The 23,677-nt window shown below is 40.8% G+C and overlaps 1 protein-coding gene across 1 annotated transcript; it reads right to left on the reverse strand.

Moving 5' to 3' along the window:
* Positions 1-90: 90 nt before the first annotated feature.
* ano5b (anoctamin 5b) lies at positions 91-22,348 on the reverse strand. Its single transcript, XM_070842532.1, has 20 exons — positions 22,083-22,348; positions 11,897-11,958; positions 10,037-10,144; positions 9,089-9,157; positions 8,615-8,899; positions 8,204-8,323; positions 7,838-7,953; positions 7,616-7,750; positions 6,849-6,954; positions 6,583-6,643; positions 5,959-6,110; positions 5,752-5,826; positions 5,392-5,617; positions 5,038-5,216; positions 4,724-4,821; positions 4,329-4,459; positions 3,901-4,106; positions 3,460-3,647; positions 2,557-2,662; positions 91-2,448 (listed from the first exon to the last, which is right to left on the reverse strand). Exons 1-20 carry the CDS (start codon positions 22,156-22,158, stop codon positions 2,224-2,226), a joined length of 2,724 nt encoding a protein of 907 aa, XP_070698633.1. The 5' UTR covers positions 22,159-22,348; the 3' UTR covers positions 91-2,223.
* Positions 22,349-23,677: the final 1,329 nt, after the last annotated feature.

The raw sequence follows: 23,677 nt of genomic DNA on the forward strand, positions 1-23,677 counted from the left end.
AGAGACAGAAATGGATACAACTGAAACAGACATGCTTTTGTTATCTGGTTTTGTGCTGTTGTGTACGTGCAAATGAAACTCGTACAAAAATTGGTTAGTCCTTCATTTATTGTGAACATTAAAAGCTTTAGTGCATTTCTGTACGATAGGCTACAATGAACTTAAGAGTTAACTGACGAGATATTTACACAGCTGCAATTCGTGCACATCAAACCAGACAAAACGACTACTTAGCCATGACTAGCGGCAGCAGCAAATAATACGAAACACGGTTTGAGTTCAGATAGGAAACCTTGTCATTATAAAATCATAGAAAAACGAGTAAACACAGACGTTTAAGGCATTTGTTTGTTGGGAAATACACCATGCACCCTGCATTGTCATCCTCTGACCACTTGCACGCATCTGACATCTGCATCCTGTATCAACGAGTGGCGCTCATTATAAGATGTTTAATCCTGAGATTGGAGTAAGCCAGGCTTAGTTTTCTGTCACACATAATTTGCTGATAATCACAATCACAACTGGAATCACAACTGCTTCATTTGGAAGCAGGTTTCAATATAAACACAGACAAAATTAAATTCATTCATTAAGCTTAAGAAGTTAAAAAAGCTTAACTGTATTTAGAAAATGACTGAAATTGAAATGTGAAGAGATATAATTAAATCTTTGTCTTCCACAGAATCTGCAGAAGGAGTTTTTTTACTTGTCTGGTCCCTTGACAAAGTAGTAATTTATGGTATAAAATGTACTTTAAGAACTGTCTGAACACTGATTGGTGATCATTTATGAGGTGATGAAGAGCACAAAATATGACATCAGAAAGAAAGATCTTAAAAAAGAGGATTATGGAGTAACTCTAAACACAAAGGCTTCAAGCTGCAAAGCAGAAACAGCTCAATAAATAAATTGCATTGCAACCCATTTAAATAGATATCATATTTTCTCTATCTACAGCAACACTTAACCAGCTAGGGGGGTCATTCCCCCCCCCACTGACTTGTATACCAACCAGGGTACAAGCAGTTCCTCTTTCTGTACATCTCTACAGTTATTTAAGCCTACAGTATAAGAGGATGCAAAATCTGAAATCAGAAATACAGGCCGTTAATTATCCGCACGTAACGCTAAGAGGAGCGAAGCAGACACATGATCAACCTAAACTCAAGTGCGCAAACTGATTGTATTAAACAAGAAGATCTGTCAAGAGATCTTCCAACAGTTTCTTCATGTAGACTTTTCTTTGGGTAGAAATCTTATAATTGGTCCCGTAGCAAGCTGGAAATACATTTGGAAGAGGAGGCGTGAGACCGCGGCTGCTGTCTCGTCATAACGCTGCTGCAGTGAGTGGAATAACACCACACTTCTGATTGTGACGGTATCACTGCAGCATGGTGGAGGTACATGGTTCTCAAATGCACAGTTTTTAAGAGCTTTTTCCAAAAGATAATACACTCAAATAACAAGACTGACAACTGTATAGTCCAGCTATAAATCAGTGGAAATAAACATTATGGAGCTACCAATTTTTTAAAATGATGGTAAGAGAAACATAGTGAAGCTGTCTGAGGGATGAGCACCGCCTATTGCGAATTTTAATACAAAGATGTGTTTCATTTTAGATATTAAAGATATGTTTTCTACATTCATAGTTATATGACAGAAAATGATATATGATGTATTAAATCCCTTTAAGCACAATCGCCATTCAAACATTTTACAACTCACTAATTCCTTCTTGTCTGACCAGTCCTTCATCTTGTATTCTCTTCATCAGAAGAATCACATGCAGAAAATTAAATGGATGATATCATAACCATCTCTTGTAAAGGGTTATTACACCTATTGTCACATTTTTCACAACACCACAAACATTAACTGTATCGGCACATACAGAGATTTCATTACGAATGGAGAGTTTGAAGGCATTACACGGGGACCGGTTCAAGCTGCACTTATAATCTTTTTGCTCTCTCCATCCAAACACCATCCGACAACTTTTTATGGCACAGAAAAATGTTTCCGCCACCCAAGAAGTTGTTTTTAAGCAAATGTTGCATTGCATTTTTTCCCCGATGCTGCTACACAGATCAAATTATAGTAGTCAATTCAGAAAGAAAATATGATAGTGTTTTGATCCTAAAGACAGAAGCCCTTATACTGGGATGTTGTCACAGAGGAGGAACCTCCTCCTGGGCAGGTGGAGGTGTGAAGCCGGGGCTACGGGCACTCAGACAACACTTCGTGCTTGTCTGTCATCGAGGACATATTCGACTCTGGCTCTGTGATGAAACTGGCACTCAGCTGGAGTTTGAGCCTCTCCACCTCGTAGTTATGCAGGTACTCTTGAATCAGGTAGCGCTCCCGTTTAATCCGCGCCTTCACATCTGACGGGACGTCCGGGATCATCCACGCCACGAAGAACTTCACCACAAAGACCACGTGCTGCAGAGGAAGAATCATCACATGGTAAAGATATGATCAGTTTTCCTATATTAGTTCTGAGCTTTTAGTCATTGAGTACAGAGTTGGGGGGGAGCCATGCTTTCTTACTTCCATGATAATGATGAAGGCCATTTTGGCTGCCAAGATGTGCCAGAACTGCATGGTGTGAGTGTACTCCGTCTGGTGGCCTGGAGGGTAACGGTAGTCACGGTATCTTTGCAAAACAACAAGCAGACAGGCGTCACCCAATCAGTAAAATTTCATTAATGCCATTATTAAACAAAATGTGCTGGCACCAGTATAAATGCTGCATGAGTCCGAAACTTATCCGATAGCTCAAACAAGATTAAACACTTATTATTTAAATTCCTGAAATAAAGCAAAAGTCTAGATAAGAAGTTTAGATAAGTTTAGATAATTGGAATACAAAATGTCTATAAGAACCTTAAACCTGCAATTAAAAAAAAAATACTGCTATTATAACTACATGAAGTTAATTTGAAATCATCTTTTGTACAAACTCTCAAAATGTATCCAATATTCACTCTTCTTTCAGCTGTTTGCTTTTGTATTTTTTGTGTGTTTGTACTTATTTCCATCAACTCTTGAGGGAAAATATTCGGGCTCTTTCGTTGCTAAATGCTCCACCAAGTCGCTCATTGTGTCTGTTTGTATTTCTCATAGTGTGCAGTTGGTTTACCAGAGGTTTTTTTGCGGAAAACAACTGGACTGCTGTGGCTGTAAACAGCGCTAAGAGACTGGTGAGAGTGAGTCAAAACATTTGTGCTGCAGGCTTTACGATGGTGAAACCAATGAAGGTTGAAAGATGCTAAAATGTTCTGTGGAGCTGAGAGGAACGCTGCTTTGTCACTATGATGGACCTGTCACATTAAACATGATCACCTGACCAGTTGTTCATATAGAATACTGCTTAGTGCAGCTTTTAAGGTCCTCAGAAATGTGGAAACTAGCTAAAGCCAGACGCACAACGAGCTTTTTAGGCTCTGCTACCTGCAGGTGGCGGTCAAGTTGTCAAACCAGCGGTCTTGCTCCTCCGGCATGTTGTTGTCAGGTATCTGTGAGATGTTGTATATTGACAGGCTGTTGTTAACGTAGCCCCGCATGCCAGCCCCTTTACTGTAGGCGTACAGGTAGACCATACGGGGGATCATGTCTGAGGTGAACGCCATTATGAAAGCCTGGGACAAAAGTAAGCACAAAAGGCTTTAGTTAAATGATTGCATCTTTAGTAAAATTGCTTGAGTTAGTTAAAGAGTTAGTTTGATACACAGTGTCATGCTTGATGCTTGATCAGGTTGTCGACAAACAGCACTGCAATTCATAAATCCAAAAATGTTGCACATTCACCATACATGAAAATAAAGAAATGAAAAAATTCACTCACAGTTATTGATAAACATGATCGTATACCACCACATGTATGACACTCACATTGGTAACAACAGACAAAATGGCCACTGCGTTGAGGATTTCCTGCCACGCTCCAATGTTTCGGGCCTTGGATGCGACCGGGCGTCTGAACTGGGTGGTGAACTTCCAGGCGTCCACCCTGATCTCCAGAATGTTGTTGAACAGAGCCAGGAGGGGAGCCAAGGGGAAAGAGGCCACGAACAAAGTGATGAAACCAAACTGGACCACTGAAATGACAGAGCAGGTAGAGGGAGATAGTGATAAAAAAAAGACAGAGAGTGGAAATCAGGGACATGTAATATATGAATAGAAGAGCAGACAGCTAAAAATCTGTGATTTGTAACACATAAATTCTGTACACATAAAAAAATGTATCATGGAGCCACATTTGTCTTGCTCTCCTGTCCAGATATGACGATACTGAAAAGAAGCTCGGGGAGGAATCTCACCCATCTCCAGGTACTCATAGAACAATCCCAGCTGGCTGAAGTTCTGCAGCACGTGGTCCTGCTCCCAGCGGCTGTAATGGTTCTCGGGATGGTGCCGCCCCTTTCTGCCACTCCACCAGTTACGCATCAACCTATCGAGAAGCCCGTGAAGAAGACAGACGTCAAACTGCTACGCCCTGACGCTGAGATTTCCAGAGAGAGATGGCGTTGACGCAATCAGCAAAGTAAAGACAATATTAATAGCTGCCATCCTCCTGCTTGCTGGACCAGATAAAAAACATATTTGTGGTGAAAACAAGGTCAATATATCATGCACACAAGGTACGTATCTGAAAGTCCGCACAGATTAAGAGGGGAAAGACTGGCTGGAGGACAAGAAGAGCTGATGGACTCACGGCAGCAGGGCTTCCTGAATGTTCCCCCACAGTTGTTTTCCTGCCATAACAATCACCAGCTGTGTGGTTAGCTCAATCAGACAGCCTCCGGGGTCACACTAGGACAGCAAGAGGTTTTCAGTTTACATAACACACTTTTATTTGATGCACTTCCTGTTGGCAGCACCAGATTATGAAGCCGTCCTCGCCTGCAGTGGATTGTTAAAAGCGAGGTTCTAAGTGGATGTTTTTTTACGAGAAGAAATACATCTCAGTTTGGTAACTTTAGTCAATACTGTTATTTTCAGAAGTGTTTCCGTCCAAAAAAAACTCACCTCCTCATTCCTCAGTTTGCTCCCTTTGCCAAACATGTATGAGTAGGCACCAGGATATCCCACAAATTTGCCTTTGAAGAAGGCCACATAGAAGCAGGAGGAGTAGTAGTTGACAAACTGGAACAGGAACATCTTCATGGTCAGCCTGTTCTCATATTCAAGGTGGGTCTTTGGGATTTCTGCAGTCGGCGAACAGTTTGAAGACATCGTCAGGTTACAATCAACACCAGGGGATCAGCGTTAAATGTTAATAGTGTCTTTACCAAGATAAAATGACATGACTGTCAATTGTCTTAAGGCTCTGAGTTACTCTTTTTGACTCAGCGAGCGTCAGATTCGATTAAATCTGTTTACCCATATCAGTGATCCAGACGGCCACCCTCTCGTAAAAGAAGTTGAGGATCATGATGATGACGAAGTTGATGCAGGAAGCAGTGACAGAGGTCGCTAGCTGTGGAGTGATGAATCTGCCTACCACTTGGATCTTCCTCATAGGGTCTTTAATGATACTTGCAAAGGCAGCATACACGGCCAGCCTGTACGCTATGACCCCGATGATGCAGGCCACTATCAGAGAGACCTGTGGGGAGCACGTGCACATAAAAAAACTGTTGACAGTATGTCACTAGGGATGGAAAGTTGCTCACTATGTTTTATTGTAAATAGCACACACTCACACGCAAATCCACACAAAAGAGTTAAACACTCAGTTACCCAGAATATAACAGTGGCTCCTGACAGGCAGAAGCGAGCACACTTGCTGGTGATGGGGAGATATGGCTCCATTTCCTGAAAGTATTATTATTATTATTATTATTATTTGTTGATTTTAAAGTAGGCATCATATATTTATTTGTGAACCACAAAGTAAATAATGTTTGTCATGTTTATTTCCATGTTTGAATGAAGGGTTTAAAGCACCTGAGTGATCTTGTTGAGTCTCCTGTTAGTGCATCGGATCTCAAACTCGGGTCGGATTTGAAGCTGTTGCTGCTCCTCTTCAAAGTCCACCAAGTCCCACTCGTACTCCAGACGGGCTTGCCTCCGTTTCCAGAACTCCAAAAACAGAGTCACTGCCAAATAGGTTTGAAGAAAGGTCTTAGTCTGGGATTTACCTTTAACAAACAGATTTGTCATACAAGAAGAACTTAGTCTTGGCTGTGCTTGTGTTTGTGCAGGTGTGTTTCTGTGTCCATCCATTTTTTTTTTTGGACAGCACCAGCTAAAAACAGAGAGTGCCTGTGTTGAATTTTAGGTTTGTTTCTGCTGTGCCATGACTCTCATCACTTCTTGGCTGACTGCTGCGCATGACAACATTTTCTAGGCACTCTTGGCCTACAGTGTGCTGGGCAAGCTACCCGGCTGCTTAGTACATAACAACATAATTGTGCTGGCAAGTTGTTCTGGGCTGAAGCTGTATGGATAGAGGTTGTTGCTTCGGTGTGAAAAGGCTTTAACTGTGAAAATCTGTCTCACAAGACGGGGAGTAAATTGGATCTCCTACACAGGTTAAACACAGTAAGGGCAGCATCGATTGACACTTACCCCAAATCCCCATAAATATGGCAAAGAATACCGTTCCCTCATTATCAAACAGATGGGATTGCTGGAAGAGAGAAAATGGAAAAGAACAAGTTCCTCAGAGAAGCAGAAGACATGCTGGGTATAAACAGGGTGACATACTGCTGACTCAGCAGGATACAATTTAGTACAGATATTTGAATAAATTACTTTTTCCACATTTATGTAATAAAATTTATTAATATAAAATTGTAGGCTGTCCAATTAAATTATTATGTGTAATATTTTACCCAGGATGAGAGACACGTGGAGTTGAGCTTCCAGAAAGGGCATTTTTTGTCGCAAAGAGGACACATCACAATGCTGCCTCCAATATCAGCGTCACAGATTTCTTTGCTAAAAAGGAGAAAAAAAGAGAATTCAAACAATGAAAATACACGAATAGAGGGTAAATTCACAATATATATTTGTGAATGCAAAGCAGTATTTCTTTAAAGTGCACTGTTGAAAACAATTATATCCATCTAGCATGCAGTTTTAAACAGTCCATCATTTCATTGGGATATCAAAACCGCTTTATTAAGTTCGAAGGCATGAGAGCTAATGTAGGTAGCTTTTCATTGTCTAAACCCATATGTTTCCATTAAGGGAAACCTTGATGCAACATCATAGATGTTATTCAAGACAATAGAGTGATTAAGGAGGAAGACTCTCTCCTCTTTCAAAGTAATAGCACCCTGCCACAAAGCAAGGTCAATAAAGAAATGGTTTTCCTACATTTGGGGTGAAAACAATTTGACTGCCCTGCACAGGACCTCAACCCCATCCAACACACTTGGGATGAATTGGAACTCTTGGCTCACATCAGTGGTCAACCTCACTCATGCTATTTTGGCTGAATGGGAGCAAATCTCAAATCTCTCGGTGGCTACGGTAGCAGATTAATGCCTCCTGTTTTTTAAATAAATGGTCAACAACCACATATGGGAATAACAGTGGTCCATATACTTTTGGCCATGTGGTTATCAGCTCCCTGATGCCCTCTGGTGGTACTAACCTTGATATGTTGTCATCATAACTGAGCACTCCATAGGTGAAACATATAAGGCCCATGACGGCTGCAAAGAACAGCATCTCTGTGTAGAAACCCAGCCAAGCAAAGTAGATTCCAATCTTTTCTCCATAGTACTTCCTGCAACCGCAGAATCAAACAGCACATTTATCAATACATTTTCATATGGAAACAAAAGATGACAACCCTCTGGCGCTGCTCGTTTACCTGATGAGGTTAAGAGGCTGCTCTTTGTAAAAGCAGAGAAACCGAGCCCAGTGCTTGTACAAGTTGTAGCGTTCACTCTCACCTTCAGCATTTCTTGCCTTTTTCCAGTATCGACACTGAAGGGAAAAGAAGCAGTGGCCACTGAATGAGAGATCTTCTACTTTTTAGTGTGTTTCTAAAAAAAATCACTATTCCTTTAACCCTTTCTTAATAGTACTAGTTTTTAGAAAAGTTTCATCACATCTGCCTTAAAGTAAAAAGAAGAAAAGCTGGAGTTTGGTCCTAAATAACGTAATTAGTACTAAATAAAATAAACTACTAATAAGATAGAATTGATTTTTATGTTCTTTCTTCCATGTGTCTTACATCGTGTAGAGGAAAGGCTGTTGTGTACGTCCCATTGCTGAGCAGTCGCTTGATCCCTGTCTTGTCTCTGTCTTTCTGGCCCTCTTTGTGGTACGGACAACGAGCCAGGATGTAGAACACCTTAGGACAAGGAAAGGATTTAAAAGGGAGATTAAGGGATTTGGATTTTCGGCTCAATCCATTTTACGTTTTGCTTTATTGTTGCACAGGCATTTTCTAACACTGTGGTGAAAACCCTCTAACAGGAAAACATCTGTACAAAGTCTTCTACAGCCAGCCTGTCCTGAAGAATGGTGAGAGTTAAGCTGGGTTAACTTGTAGGATTTATCATTCGTTAACACTAAAATCTAAGACCCAAGAGATGGTGACAATGTAAAAAGTGAATTCTGATTTTAGATGAGAAATACTGACAATTCTGTTTCTTGTGGACGGCGGGAAGAAAGTATCCTTGTCGTTGATGAGGAAGAAGTTGGTCTTGCCCTTGTCAAAGGGGTAGGTAAAATAGTCCGGTTCTGGGCGCATGATGTGCTCTGGCAGGCGGAAAGGATGCGAGAGCCACTCCAGGGGGGCATCCTGACTATGGGGGATATCACTCGCCTTGAAGGGAACTTTGATTTTTAAGACATCAGCGTAGGTGGCCAGTACATCCCACGGGGCGTGAATCTTCAAGAAATATGTCTTTTGGTCTTTGGAGTCCTGATAAAAGTGTAGATAGGGGAGAAGAAACAACGCTGTGACTTAAATCTCCTGGAAATACTTGGATGTATGGCAGTATAATGTGTATTATACTGAGCCATCCCTTTAAGACTTTTTTCTGCAGCATACAGCGTGCCTCAGCAAACTGTCCACTAGGTGGAGCAGATACTCTGTGTTTGAATTTCTTACTGATTTGTGTTCCGTTTCCAGCTCCAGTCCTGCTTTCTCAAGGTTGGCCTCAAACTCCCTCCTCCTTTCCTGCGGATGACCACACAAACCACAAGAATGAGAGTCCCACATGCTCACACAAGTCTCACTGCTTTACCCATCCGTGTTCGAGAAATTTGACAAAGCTGCTGTCTGATGTTTGTCTGCAAAAACTCTGCATCTTTTGAGATGAGGTATTTTTCAATTCATTCTCTTTGGTTTGTTGGGTTACATCTCAAACTGTTACAAATGGAGACCGGTCGTAGGTGGGATATGAAGTGTGTGGTACAGGGCGTGGCTTCTCACAACAACAACAACAACAACAAAAAACTAGTGCAAGTGCCTCTAAAAATGAATTGATATTTAACATCTAAACAAAAAAGAAGATGGCAAACATTAAACTGGAATAAAACAGCGGGAAATGATCAAATAACATTACAGCAAAATGATTTAAAGCAAGGCTACAGACTACTTAAAAGCATAGACTGTATACCAACACGGACAACACGACAGCTCATCAAAATGAAACCAAAACATCTTAATTGTGGAGACGCATTGCCCGTCTTTATATATAGTTAAAGGCTAAAAAGATGAGTTTTGACCACTTCTCTTAAGCACTTCTCAGAACTGGCATGTCGGATGTTCCCAGTACACCATTATGTACTGGGAAGTTATTCCACAGTTTTGGTTCATAGTATATGTTCTGCTGCTATAAACAGCTAAATAATTTAAAATCTGTTAATTTCAGTAATTGTTTCAGGTCTCAAATGTCACGTGAAAATAAAGAATCTGACTTTCGCTTCCTCTCTGTTGTGCCATGTGTTCCTGTTGTGGGTGGGTAGTGGTATGAATATGTCAGCAGTATTACAGTTAGTCAGTCACTGTAAAATGCTGAGTAGTCATCCAAGGGCAACTTCTCACTTCCTTTACCTGTTTCTTTTCTCCATCTTTGTCATCTACATAAGACAGCACAAAGTCTATTCTTCGAACCCCGTCCCTGAAGAACACGGTGTCTTTGTTAAGATGCAGCTTGTCGGTCTGAGGAGTGGGAAGAGAAAGCAAACAAACACAAACACTTGATGAGATGAGATTTATACATCCTGAAAAGTATTTCAAGAGAATGTTGTTTCCTTTGGAGAAAAGTTTGGAGGGAGGCCGCGATGACTGTAGAGAAACCACATAAAACAGGACATTCTGGACTCTGTACAATCACATCCTATCATTACACAGAAATAGTTGATTGTGGCAGAGAAGCATGTTATACAGCTTTCAGTCATTCTCTGAACTCCTCAACTTCTTCTATTAATGTCTAAATGTGCTTTATCGAAACTACGTCACCTTTTGTGGTTCATAGCATTAAGCTATCATTTTGGACATTTTAAGACCGATATACTTTAAACTTTTACTCTGCCACACAGTTAAATTCCAGCTACATCTAATTGCTACACTGCTCTGCATTGCCATTTTGTTTTTCAAAAACAGGTAAAGGAAAATGTAGTATGCGTTTGTAGACAGAGAATAATCTTTTTAATCTGACCTCAAACAGAATTACAAAATTGTACTGAAGTCTAATGTAGGTTGTTTGATTATTCATATCACTGTAAGATTACAGAAAGGTCAACTTACAGTTTTTCAATTGAATTTATGATGTTCAGAAAAAAAAAACAATCACAGGGCGAAGACTGGTTGGTGTTTGAGTGGTGATATCTGTCTGCTGTCATTCTTAAAGAGCTGTACAGCATGGCATCCCCAGTAAGTTCAGTACATCACTGAACCCCTCCCAGCTTGTTTATCAGACCCTCACATCCACCAACAGACAGGGCGTGGACGCTGCTCATTATAGTCAATCATATTCTGCCCTAATGAGAACAATGAACCCTTTACTAGATAAACATCTACAGGAAACTGTTCCATCCACTCACTGAATCCTAGAGTGATACATCACAGAATCTGTGTTGTGAATTAATATGAGTGAACCATCTGCTTGTTGGCCTCACTATCTCACTGAAAACCCAAACGACTGACAACAGGCTCCTGTGTGAGCAGCAGCAGTTTATTTCCGTCTCGCTGTTAGAGGAATGAGCGGAGCTGTTTGAGACACAGAGGTCTTGTGACTCAGTGATGTGAGCGGTGACTCAACAAAAGTTCAGTCATCTAAAGCCAACAAAATCACACAAACACAAACATTCTTGTGGCCACAGACTTTGGAAATATAACAAAATCCACCTCCGTTAAGTATTGCTGAGCATCTTGTGCCAGACTTTGGATCAGATCAAATGATCAAACCAAGGTACAAGCTGATTAGTTAACAATGTTACAGTTAAAGGAATAGTTTGGGGAGAAATGTTTTGCACTAAGACTGGAAACAGGTTGAACTCCTGTCATCGATATGAAGTTTCCAGGGAACCAACTGAGAAAACAGGAAGTCAGTGCACCCAGCCAAATAAAATAAAGGCAATAAAAGCAAACTGTGTCACTTTTACACTTTTTTTGTATAGATATGACCTGAGTTAGTGAGTTTCAGAGGCACTGGTGTGTGAAGATGTCTTTTACTGTCAGACAGAGCCAGGCTAGCTGTTTCCCCCTGTTTCCAGTCTTTGTGCTAAGCTAGGCTAACCAGTAACTAGCTGTAGTTTTATAAGTACTGCACAGGCGTAAGTGTGAGTGTGATCGATCGTCTCATCAAACTCTTGGCAAGAAAGAGAATAAGAGAATTTTCCAAAATGGCAAACTTCTTCCTTCACAATTTGAGAGTGGACTGAAACAAACCACAGGTACATCTGAACTTACCTCTGTAGATCCAGGCAGTGTCGATCTTTCAGATAATGAAACACCATTTCCATTGTTTTCATCTGCAAAAGAAAATATGGAATACAACAGTCACACGTAGAGAAACAGGTAGAATATGCTGTATGTGTTCAAAGTTGACATTTGTATTGGAACGTTAAGATGGAACAGTAAGAGTATTGTTCACATTTCAATATCTAGTATCTTCAGCATGTAATTGTTGTGTCAACACACAACTATTGCAATTACAGCTGATATGTTAGTTAGTCATTATACAATATGTGTGTACAGCAACAGATTATGACGTAACTAGGATTGTAGCTAAAGATCAGGCAGTGTAATCCAAAGTGTTTTAACAACTTAAAGATGTTAGTTTAGTGTTTAGTGAGTTTATATTAAGTGTCTTATTTTTGTCTTGTAAAGGGATAGTTTGTGTTTTTTAGTTACATTTACATTTGAGCAGTATCAGCTAATGGATGCCTTATGTATGTCTTTGTCTGCAGTTTAAAGGTCATGTTAGCGTAGTTGAGATATTAGCTTAGTCAGTAGCACCTGAACACAAACACAAGTAAATACCAGAAACCTAGAGACTGATAGTCAAGCTAAACTATGTATGTGCAGTCTTTCTTGTAAGAGACATTATTTATATAAAAATAATGTCATCATTAGAATTTCATATGAGCTTGTTTTAATATTTCACCAAAAATGTGCTGCTCTAACAACTACACATTAGAGTATTAAACCCTTTGGCAATGGAGTAGGAATTCTTCTCTACTTTCCCCTCCGACATCCAGTAATTTTGCTAAGCCAGGCTTATCTCTGTTTTTATCCACGCAGGAAATGTGGTATGCATAATAATCAGGCTCACTCAAGCAAAGCTATCCCTTTAAGAACAATCAGCCTGCCAATAATTGTTACGGCCACGCATGCACCTCAGACAAACTCAGTTTAACAGGCTCAATAAAGGTCCTACGGCCTCTTGGCAACATCAGCAGATACAGAGACTCCTGCCATATAGGTAAGCATTTGTAGGAGCTGAGAGGGAGATGAGAAACACAAAGGCAGCGGTGCACACACACACACTTCTCTCCATCTCTAATACAATGAGACACAGCATTCCAGCAGGGCCTCCCTCTCCCTGCGTGGCAGACTGGCAGTGGGAATGTGCTCATGTAGCACTGCTCTGCTGGCTGCCTGCTCCCCTTTTATTCCTGGATGGTGGGAAAGCGGCACTTCCTGTGGGGGAGGCTGATATGTGCATGAAGACATGAGTGAAAGGGGGGAGGAGGCGGGAGGGGCAAGGGGTCGCTGCTGTGCCAGAATACTCAGCTCCCCTTCACTGAAGCAGTAAGCACACAAAGGACACAAAGATCTCCAGCCTCCTTACTGGCAGCCACCTCTGATTAGACACACATGATCTGATAGACAGCAGTGTGAGCCAATGAGAGAGGGACTTGTGTCTCCAAGTAGAAGCTAAATAACAGGCCTTGAGACTCAGTCGGGAGGAATGGAAATATCCTGGATCAGTTAGACCATAGGAGTCCCTGAGTAGGGAGGGCAAATGACACAGTGTGATTTTTCCAGCAGGCTCATGGGAAGCATCGTTGACTGTGCAGCTGAATTTTTCTTTATTTATAGCACATTTTTTTCTGCCTCACTTTTTTGTGGTCTTACTCCAAATGTACACAGCAGCAGACTGGTTTAAGCAAACAGATACAAACTGCCGGTGGTGTGCTATATATTCTTCCACAGAACGACAAATAAATAGATAAAGACTTCACAGTAGCCTGCCTTTTTGAAGAGATGAGCAGCAATAGTACACTTAAGCACAGACACAGTGACATTCACACATGGGCACAAGTATTTCACTAAACATTCATCAAAAATAAGTGCTGTGTATCAGTCTGCAGCTGTGCACATTTGGAGTAAGACCACAAAAAAGTGAGGCAGAAAAAAATGTGCTATAGATAAAGAAAAATTCAGCTGCACAGTTATTGATTCATGCAAAATTACCTTGGCAACTGTTACTTTTTAGGTTCAAATATGTCTTTTAACACACTTTACATCCAAGCAACCTCATTACACTTCTGCAGTGTATTTGCAGTAGCTCAGATATTCTCCAGTGCACCGGAACTCATTAAATAAATATACAATAAATCTCTAGTGGGCTCTAAACCAAAGTAAGACTTCAACCACCAGCTAAGAGGTAACTAGGGTCCCAGATTGTGAGCTGCTGCTGAGCACTGCTCACAGATATGGCTGTGACAAAAATCCATAAATTCATGTCAAAGTCCTGATTCGATGTCTAGCAGGAGTGAGACGTATGTCTGTCTCTTTGCTTTTCAGCTGATGTCTTACTGCGGGATATATGGATGTTTGACATTTTTTACAGGGATTTGAACTCATAAGATCTTGTGAATGTGATGAGCAATTTACTGGGATAAATGTGCCAATTAAAGACACTGTTAAACAGGGCCCAACAATCTGGTAACACTTGGTAGAATGTACATGTCACTCTGCAAGAGGCTCAAGACCAAATCAGGAGTAGACCTGTGCAAAATCACCCATGAGGTAGCGAAATACTTTTGAGACTTAGCTGAATCAACATAATTAACTCAATTCCTAAACTCCCTAATTCTATCCAGAGACACATGCATTTCCAACCATTGTTGTTCTGTGGAACAGAGCAGTGGGAGTTTGAAAGCATCAGGATTTGCATGAGATGATCATCTTAAAAGAGGATTTCAGTGATTGATTCACTCTTTTGCAAAGTTGTGGGACTCACAAAAAACAGATTTAAAAATGCAGCAGAGACTGAGATATGCTGACACGTCAAGGACCCTACATTTGCTTGCTAAACACCCATAACTTTAAAACACAGTTTGTAAGGCAAGCTTTTGTTAAAAATGTGTGGCCTTCAAGCCAAAATAACCCTGATTCAGTTGGCTTTTAGGAATCTTCAGAATAACTTGCTTATCCAAGGACAAAGGAATAATCTTAGAAATAAGTAACAATATCCACATCAATAAAGACACTCTTGCCCCACAATGTCTCCTTTCAAATCAACCCAGCAGGCTGAAATTGTAACCACGTACACCTTGTGTAAAAGGATCTGTAAAAGTTCTGTAAATAACCAAGCAGTGGAAAAGTATTTCATGTGTCTTAGTCCACTTCAAATCTGCTCTCAGAGTTAACATCCTGTTGGAAGATATCCAGCAATATTTCCACAGTCCCTAAGTTAAACAGCTCACAGGTCAGGCCGACTGAGCAATATATGTCTGTGCTTGTAAAACTACTTGCCAGTTGTTGCTTCACCTCCAGTAGTCAGGGTCTGACACTTGTCCCTCACTCTGAATAATTAAAGAGCTCAGTGGAGCCAAGAGTTCATCAGAATAGGAGGCCACTCGTGCAAATGTGCTGATCATGCAGAGCTAACGCGGCAGAGGCTGTGCATTCTCTCTTTACGTAAACAAATCCACTGGTCCGCAGCCAAATCATGCCAGACAATTATTCACTACAACCTGCTCCAGTTTCCTTTGATGATGATTGCCTCTGGACAGAAAATTCACTTCTAATTTCTGCACCCCTGGAAGATGAGGTGCCCATTGAGCTCTCCACAGTTTCAAATTGTCAGTCAGGCTAATGGAGATGTGTCTTACATCTATCAGTGTAGGTCTTGCCAGTGGGATTGTGCTTAACAACAAGCAAACTTTGGGATTTGCAAAAAAAGAGTTTCTGATTGCAGTGTTTAAAGTTTTGCTCTCAAACCTACTCTGTTTGACTGGATAATAAGGACACAAAAGCAACCTCATACAATCAGATCATACAATCAACCTGTCTGACAAGTGTATACGGGAGGATACCTCAGCCATCTATACACCCATTTACCCACACACTCAATCACAATATATAATATATATTTTTCAATATCAAGAATGTATCATGAACTTGCCTATCTATCTTAAGTAATTTACTCAAGTACTGTACTGTTTTTAAATGTTCACTTCCATTTGTTCGTACTTTAAATTTCCACTCCACTTGCAAATATCGTACTTTCTACTTGCATAAATTAGAGACGATTTTCTTTGAAAATCAAAATTATAAATATAAAAAGTGTGGCCAAACTAAATATAATGCAGCCAGAGATTTAACAACATCTTAATAAGGTGTTTTCCCAAACCTGATCCTGGGAGCCCACCACACTGCATGTTTTAGACATTTCTCTGCTCCAACACTCCAGACTCACTCCTGACCACTCTGTTGCCAAATGGGCATTTTTCTGCTAATACTTTTGTAGTACAACTTACGTAAAATTATGAATGTTGGCCTTTTATTTTTAACAGATTAGTTTTATTGTATGGTACTGTAACTATTGTTACATAGTAAAATATATCAATACTTCTTCTAACACTGTACACCAGCTGTGCACACATATGATTGGTACTCCGTAATGGTATATGTAACTTTATATTGTGATATTGACACACGATGATGTAATATAGTACTTTTTAATAACCAGATAGGGCTGTTTGTGCAGATAAAGCCACTAAAATCTAATATTAACATCAATCTGTCCCGCTCAGTATAAACAACATAGTAAATTCCCTGATGACAAATGTATATAGCATCACGGTATACATTGTGCAATCGCCTTGTCGTAATTACACACATACCACACACACATGCCTACAGTATATGCATGCATCGGTGCAGATATGACACTCCAGCCATGAATGCAGGACACAGCACGTTGAAACTGCTCTGCAGATACAACAAGAAGCTGAGATGGAAGCTGAAAGAGCAGATACAGACAGATACCTTATTCTGGTTAGCAGGCTAACCGGAGAGTTGTGTCAAACAGAAACACAACAATAGTCCATTACAGAGGAGTTCGGTATGACGACAGAACAACTGGATGAAAAGAGAAACGGCAGAGGATGATGGTGAGAGGACGGACAGACAGGCGCCACATAAAGCCTCCGATCTGCCCGTACCTGGGTGCAGGTTTATCCTGAATGCGGTCAACACTGCAGGACCATCTTTAAAGGACAGACAGACAGACACAGGTTAGTGTTTAGGTGAAGGTCGGGAGAGGTGAGTATGCTTGCTTTCAAAGTAATGAGACACAAAACAGTGCCCTGGGCCTACTTAGATGAACCAGTACAGAGAAAATAAACAACGTGAAAGCTCAGCAGAGCATTTTATCACTCTGGCAATCGAACCAGGTCTTCCATCTGTAGCACAACAAGCATCTAAACAAACAGTGGCAATAACCTGAAAATGCTGCAACGGATAGTCTGCATTCGATTCAATAACAAACCAAATTGTTTCTCACTATGAGTCAAGCAGGCTGTGTGGGTGCCTACTGTCTGAAAAAAAAAAAAGCACCAATAACAGCTCCCCTGTGGCTCTTCCACGAGGATGGCACTCAGTTAGGCCGCCCCTGCCTGCCCTTCCCCAGCAGATACACCTATGCTTTACTTGATTTAATGCTCTTCAGATTGTTGTTTTGCCTTCAACTAATTTATCACATCTCTGGATTATGACAACATAAAGCCTCTCTCAAGGGAAGTGATACAAACATGTCACAGATTGTCCTACATCTTCCCTCTTGGCAGGAATTGTATTAATGCCAGATGTGTTGTGTAGACGCATATGAAATATTGATGTGATAAAGCTTAGTACTCTGTTTGGAATATTATAGGTAACACTGAAAGTCATCCAATATATAGTATCAGAATTGCTGAGTGCCTGTCTTGATTATTAGGGTGCATTACGCAAAGGCAGGCACTCCCATATAATGCTGCAGCACTAGACTGAAATATTACAGTTCATACAGAAACACAGGAGTGAAATGGGTCCTGATAGTTTAGCAGTCGTGGGGTGTACCAAGATACAGTGAAACCACAACATCCTGAGCTCGAAACGAGCCCAAGTCTCCTCAGACAAGACATCCTCTCTATCTCTCTACCCAGATTTCCTGTCAAGTGCAGCTAACTGCAAATTGTATAAACTGTATTGGATACAGCACTTCACAAAACAATCTCACCTCAAGGTCTATTTAGTGGCCATTCTGGGGCTTTTAGTCATATCACATATTCTTCTATGAGTTGGAGGAGTTGTCATGGAAATAGGGATGCTCAAATTTCCATTTTTGTGAGCACTTCAAGGTCCATGTTGTCCATGTTGGCTTAAAGGAAACTTAAAGGTAAATTCAACTTTCAACCTGGTAAACTCCCTCTGCTGATGATTGACAGCTCCAGAACAGCCACTGCAGGCACCTTAAAGTGATGATTAATTATAAAATGATGCCATATCAATACCAACTATTGGCACGTATAAACCCCATGTGTCACGAGAAGCAAAGTAGTCTTTCGGGCGAGTAGTGTGAGTTGAGTCGTTGTACTTTCATCAGGCTTGTTATCATCAGGATATTGTCGTCCCAACGGGGAAATTTCCTGACAATCGCAGGGAAGCTGCAACAGCACAAAAATACCACAAACTTTTTACATGGGAGGTCATGAGCAGGGTAGAGAGGTTAATGCATTATCTTCATGATACACAACACGACACACTTAAAATACCATGTTTGATATCTGTGATAGTCTGTGTGAGGAAGGCATATTTGAGGAGAACAGTTTCCAAGCACTACTGTAACTGCAGACACAGTCTGTGGCTTTCTTGCTTGCATGATATGCAGCCATTAGCCTGGTTGTTTGGATTCGGTTTCACATGAGATGCCTGTTTACGGATATCAGCTGCCTTATAATCAGATAAGGCAACTTTTATTAAGAGATACTTCACTATATGACAAATACAGTTCCTACAGCTACTGCTGTTCTAGGAACAGCTCACATACATAAAACATCATTTAATGGTCTGTGAGAGTGTTTGTTTTTGAGTGTTTCTTGTCCATGTACTTAAAGACCAGAAAAATAGACCAAGGCAGAGGGGAGGCCTGTGGAAGCCATGTTCTAAACTTAGACCAGAACATATAATCTTAATCTAAAAAGAAAAACATAAAGTCTTGCTCTGGCAACACAAAACAATAGCTCACACGACTATGCTGTAGCTGCCCTGTAGTTTGTCAAGAGGAAATCTCGGCTGCTTTCCGTGTGTTATTTAGTATCATGCCTCCATCAAAGGGGGTAATGCAATTACATGGCCTGTTTCCATAGCAACTCTTTGGCTCTGTTTCACCTCTGACTGGAGGATGACTTCATCGGCTCGGCTGCAGATAGCAGAGTGATCACCTTAAATGGAAGCAAGATCCCTTAAAACATGAGTAACTCACTGTTGAAAATAAATTTCAACTTTTGCTGGCAATGCGACTGAGAAGGAGTCCAATTACAAAGAATTACTGAACCAACATGACCCCAAGTATCTACTGTGTTTAGGTTTTAACAATCATCCACTAAATTGTATGTAATGTCACAGAGCATCTGGCACGCGTTCATTAGTGTGACGTCGGTCATGACTCTATAAATCAGTGTTTGGGCAGCTGTGAACAAGGTAATAGACTCCAAACTCATATGCACCAAGGTGAGGACAGACCCCTTCCCGTTCTTTCATTGTTTCCTCTTTCACATGTGACTGGAGGTCTGCCCTGATAAGAGCCTGAACAAAGCGTCTGCAGGAGAACTGTCTATCAACCTCCAGCTCACACCCGATAAACAGGCACGTGTCTTCATTAACAACTCACTGATTAGCACAATAAACACTAACATATGGAAAAGGTCTGACTGAGGTCATTATGTTCACTCAACAACGCACTGGTGGTTCAACATGAATGCAGGGGAATTCATTAATCTTTCAGTGATGCAGTGTTATCAGTGCTACTGGGTCATTGCAGCCAGCTGTTAGGCAGACGTCCGTAGGGTTACAGCACAAATGGGCCTCGGCTGTTTACTATTATCACATATGTAACAATGTGACTGCAGATTTTAATAACACATTCACAATATCTATCTATCTATAATCAAGTGTGCAGAATATTTTCATGTGGTAAAGAAATTGCAGTAACTTTTCAGATAGTATCAGGACTATTAATAGCTGATAGTAATGAAACTAAAAAAACTTTTTAATGTCTCAATTGCTAATTAGATTCAAAGATGCGCATGAAAAGTTACGTCATAATGGGTGTTTGGACTTATTCTGTATTTGACCATCCATAAATACCAGTGAGAACTGAATGCAATGACCTATCTTTATTAAAATGTAGCGCTGCTCTTATCACAAGAGCACCAGACTTTTCCAGTGGAGGGAGCAGGCAGGGGTGAAAAGATAATAAGCTCCACGCACTTACAGTATGTTAGAGTATCATGTGCGCTTTGCTTTTCATGTTATGGATTCCCCACCTGCAAGTTTCTGTTGGGACCGTAATGTCTCCTGACCTATTTTGACATGGCACAGCTACTTGATTTTCGTGTTTCCACCGCTGCAGTTTTGAAAATTATATGAGTTTACAGCTGAATGAGTTTAAAATGCCAATGAGAGACTAAGGCAGGTTCAAATGAGGAATTTTAGTCCCTGAGATAAGTGAGACATGGATTATGTAAACAAGGATACAACCCAAATCACACTGTCTCAGAGCCAGAAAATCGCCCTAATCTGCTTGCTTGGAAATAGGAGTAAAAACACTTTTTTGAATTCATGCATTATTAATTAGAGCTTTTAAGGGAGCCTCCTATTGTGGCAGAGCAATCAGTCTTTCATACCACAAAAGTGTCACTTGTCCACACTCCATTTAACTGTTGATATATGAGATTTGGGAGACGCCACCACTTACTGTATATCCCTGTGCTGCCTATGAAAAAGCAACAACAAAGAAACTGTTCACAGACACAGACAAACTAACACTACAGCAATGCCATCCTCACAAACTGTTGCTATGAGAGCTATGGGAACCACAATGCACGACATAAAAGACCACAGGCATCCACTGTTATAACATATGGAGAACCATGGAGGTGGAAACTATCAATCTTTAATCATTTTTTGCTGTCCTCTGGGATTTAAGTGCATGGAAACAACAACAAAAAATCTCAATTCCATCACACTAATGTCTGAGAGCATATGTATGACGGCGTAAACTGTCCAGACCGCTAAGCTCTGGATGGATTTCGGTGAAATTACGGTGCTTGAAACAACACACTGAGAGTGGTTCGCTGTTGAGCTAAAACACACTGAATCCTGGCTATCCCATTAGATAAGGACACGTGTGTTAAGCTTGACAGGGGGACAAATGGAACTGTTTGTTCACATGCTTCATTTCTGATCATTCAGTCCTGTTTTAACTTAATTTACACTGAAACAGAAATGGAGATGAAGATGCTTCTTGGGTTGGGATATTCTGTTTCAGTATCCTCTATATGATTTAACAGTGATGACACATTCTACGAATTTGCCTGAGATCTGCCTCAGTTTGAGAAATACCTGCCAGTGTCACCCCCACAGTCACGAGCTTTAAGACTCATTCCCGAAATGCAAAGCAAAAGACTAAATAACCCCACATGTGCACACACAAACACCCATGCATGTCTGTTTTGGTGTGTTTGCCCCCTGGCCTGTCATGGGATCACTGCTATTTTGCTGTAAAATGACCGTTAAATGCATCCGTTAGACTAAACTCTGCAGAAAAGTTCCTCTTTTTTTCCCAGTGGTGGGTTGATCCTGCTGCCACAGCACTGCCTGGCACTTTGACAGTTGTGACCTCTGACTGAGATGACTAATTAATCCAAATCCTCTCTGAACCCTCCCACTTTCTGCTCTGGTGTGATGCACAAGACTGCAATTTCCCACCAAGTGAGCTACATGGCACTTAGAGAGATAAATAAAATGCCTTTATAATTAAGCTGTGGGCAAAGCATACACATCCCAGAGTACCAGATTAAATGCAATAGAGTGCCACTACATTTGTAATTGTCAGGCACTAAAATGACTATAAGACTCTTGATACAGGGATTCAAACTTTATCTGCCGTTTATTTCATTTTCATGGTTTGCTATGATGGTTTTTCTAGAGGATCTAACTCTAACATGACAATACCATCTCCAAAAGTTGATTTTAATTGGAGTGTCCATGCTGCGTGAAGCAGTGAGTTTATATTCCAGGCAGTGTAAATGAGACCATGACCGCCCTCCTCCTAGACGCTGTTAAAGGTTAATGAGCGCATGTTTATTTAATTTACCTCCAATCTGTGAATCCGTTGCGTTTTGCAGCTCGATCAAAGTTTCGTCCTTCGCCTTCCCCGTTATTCGCTTCATAGCTGTTTCTATAAAGGCTTTCACCCTCTCGGGAACCAGTGAGGATGTCGCTGTGATCCAGTCAGCGACGATGAAGCGTCCACCATGCGGCTTCTCTTCTGATCACACCCGGAGATCGATGATTCTGATCGCCGGATGGTCAATGGATCATATTTACAACACAACCGACCTTCACTGGAGCTGAACCCTGCTGGGCTCCCAGGGGCTACAGGAGAAGACCAGGGAGTCATAAAGGGGAGTGGCAGAGGGTTGTTTTTTTTTTCTGTCGGCATAATAATGTGTGCGCGTTTTAATTATGTGTGCGCGTGAGGGAGAGGAGGATAGAGAAAGATGAGGAGGAATGCATTACGCATATTTTCAAAGAAATGTCTGTGAGTCATGCTGATGTGGTGAGTCACTGACAGGATGTATTTGTGCTGAAGTGGGGCAGGTTACCTGTGTGATCTTAAACAGGGAGCTCACTGAAAAACTGATGTCTTCAATACAACGAGGACATCTGGTGGCCAGTCCCAGTGTTGCACAAGTGTCCTGAATACAGCCAACTATAATATTTGTTCCTGTTTTATAGCCAACTGTGTAACAGGACAGCAGGACACACTAATTATTATTTCACAAGAGACATTTCTGCTTTCCAAATAAGGCAGTCTTTATAAAGGGCTAAGAGGTTGTAACTAATGAACAATATATCTGACTGGTGCTTGTCCTCGTCTAGCTCGACTCTTCAGTTCATTTTGATATTTACTGCCTTTACTTTGGATTGCAGCCAAGTAAAAGCCAGACTCACCAAAGCAGAGTCCATCAGGAAGACATTTTTAAACAAACAAAAAACAAAATTACAGTCAAGAAACAGGAAACTGGAGTGCAAATAAAGGGATTTTGTAGCACATGCATTATTCATTGACCCTTAGAGGGACTATTATACTATATAGTATAAACTATTCATTATTTACAGCAGATTTCTGGGATTATTGAAAAATAATTATCAATGCAAAAGTTGCTCTGATTAGTGGCTTATAACTGATCTGAGTAAATTATCAAAGTAAATTAATTATCAAGCGTTAATAAAGACATTACATACAATTTATGACGGAGTACGTAGCAGTCCAAAACAACCACTCCACAAACCGCTGCCTCAAAAATGTATCACCATAAATTATATGATTCAAAATCACGGCTGGATTCCATACTGCATATTGCTCATCTTGTTATATCTACGGTACTGTAACTAAACACTTTAGATTATATTTTGCTTACAATATCTCAAAAGATCCTTTTAAAAACCACCATTATCACCATCAGCATAATCTCTCTCAGCGCAGCTTTGGGATTGCACCGACCAGCTCTACAACTCACAAACCACACTGTACCAATTACCAGAGGTTAATGGGATGGTTGGATTTTCTGGTTTGAAATGCTCCACTCAGCAGATTAAACAAATTGCAGAGATGGCCTTAATTGGTGTTCACTGGTTTCACCTAAAGTCACAGCTGCTGTTTTCAGCTGATACTGAAGCTCTATG

Source organism: Pempheris klunzingeri, chromosome 1 (assembly GCF_042242105.1).
Source record: "Pempheris klunzingeri isolate RE-2024b chromosome 1, fPemKlu1.hap1, whole genome shotgun sequence".
NCBI classification, from domain to species: domain Eukaryota; kingdom Metazoa; phylum Chordata; class Actinopteri; order Acropomatiformes; family Pempheridae; genus Pempheris; species Pempheris klunzingeri.

What these genes read in the sequence shown, in the direction of transcription:
- ano5b (XM_070842532.1), bottom strand. Translation starts at nt 22,158, where the DNA reads ATGAAGCGAATAACGGGGAAGGCGAAGGACGAAACTTTGATCGAGCTG. An exon ending in AACGGATTCACAGATTGGAG is followed by an intron (nt 11,959 to 22,082) that starts GTAAATTAAATA and finishes TTTCTTTTGCAG; the next exon opens with ATGAAAACAATGGAAATGGT. An exon ending in CATATTTATGGGGATTTGGG is followed by an intron (nt 6,111 to 6,582) that starts GTAAGTGTCAAT and finishes CCTATTTGGCAG; the next exon opens with TGACTCTGTTTTTGGAGTTC.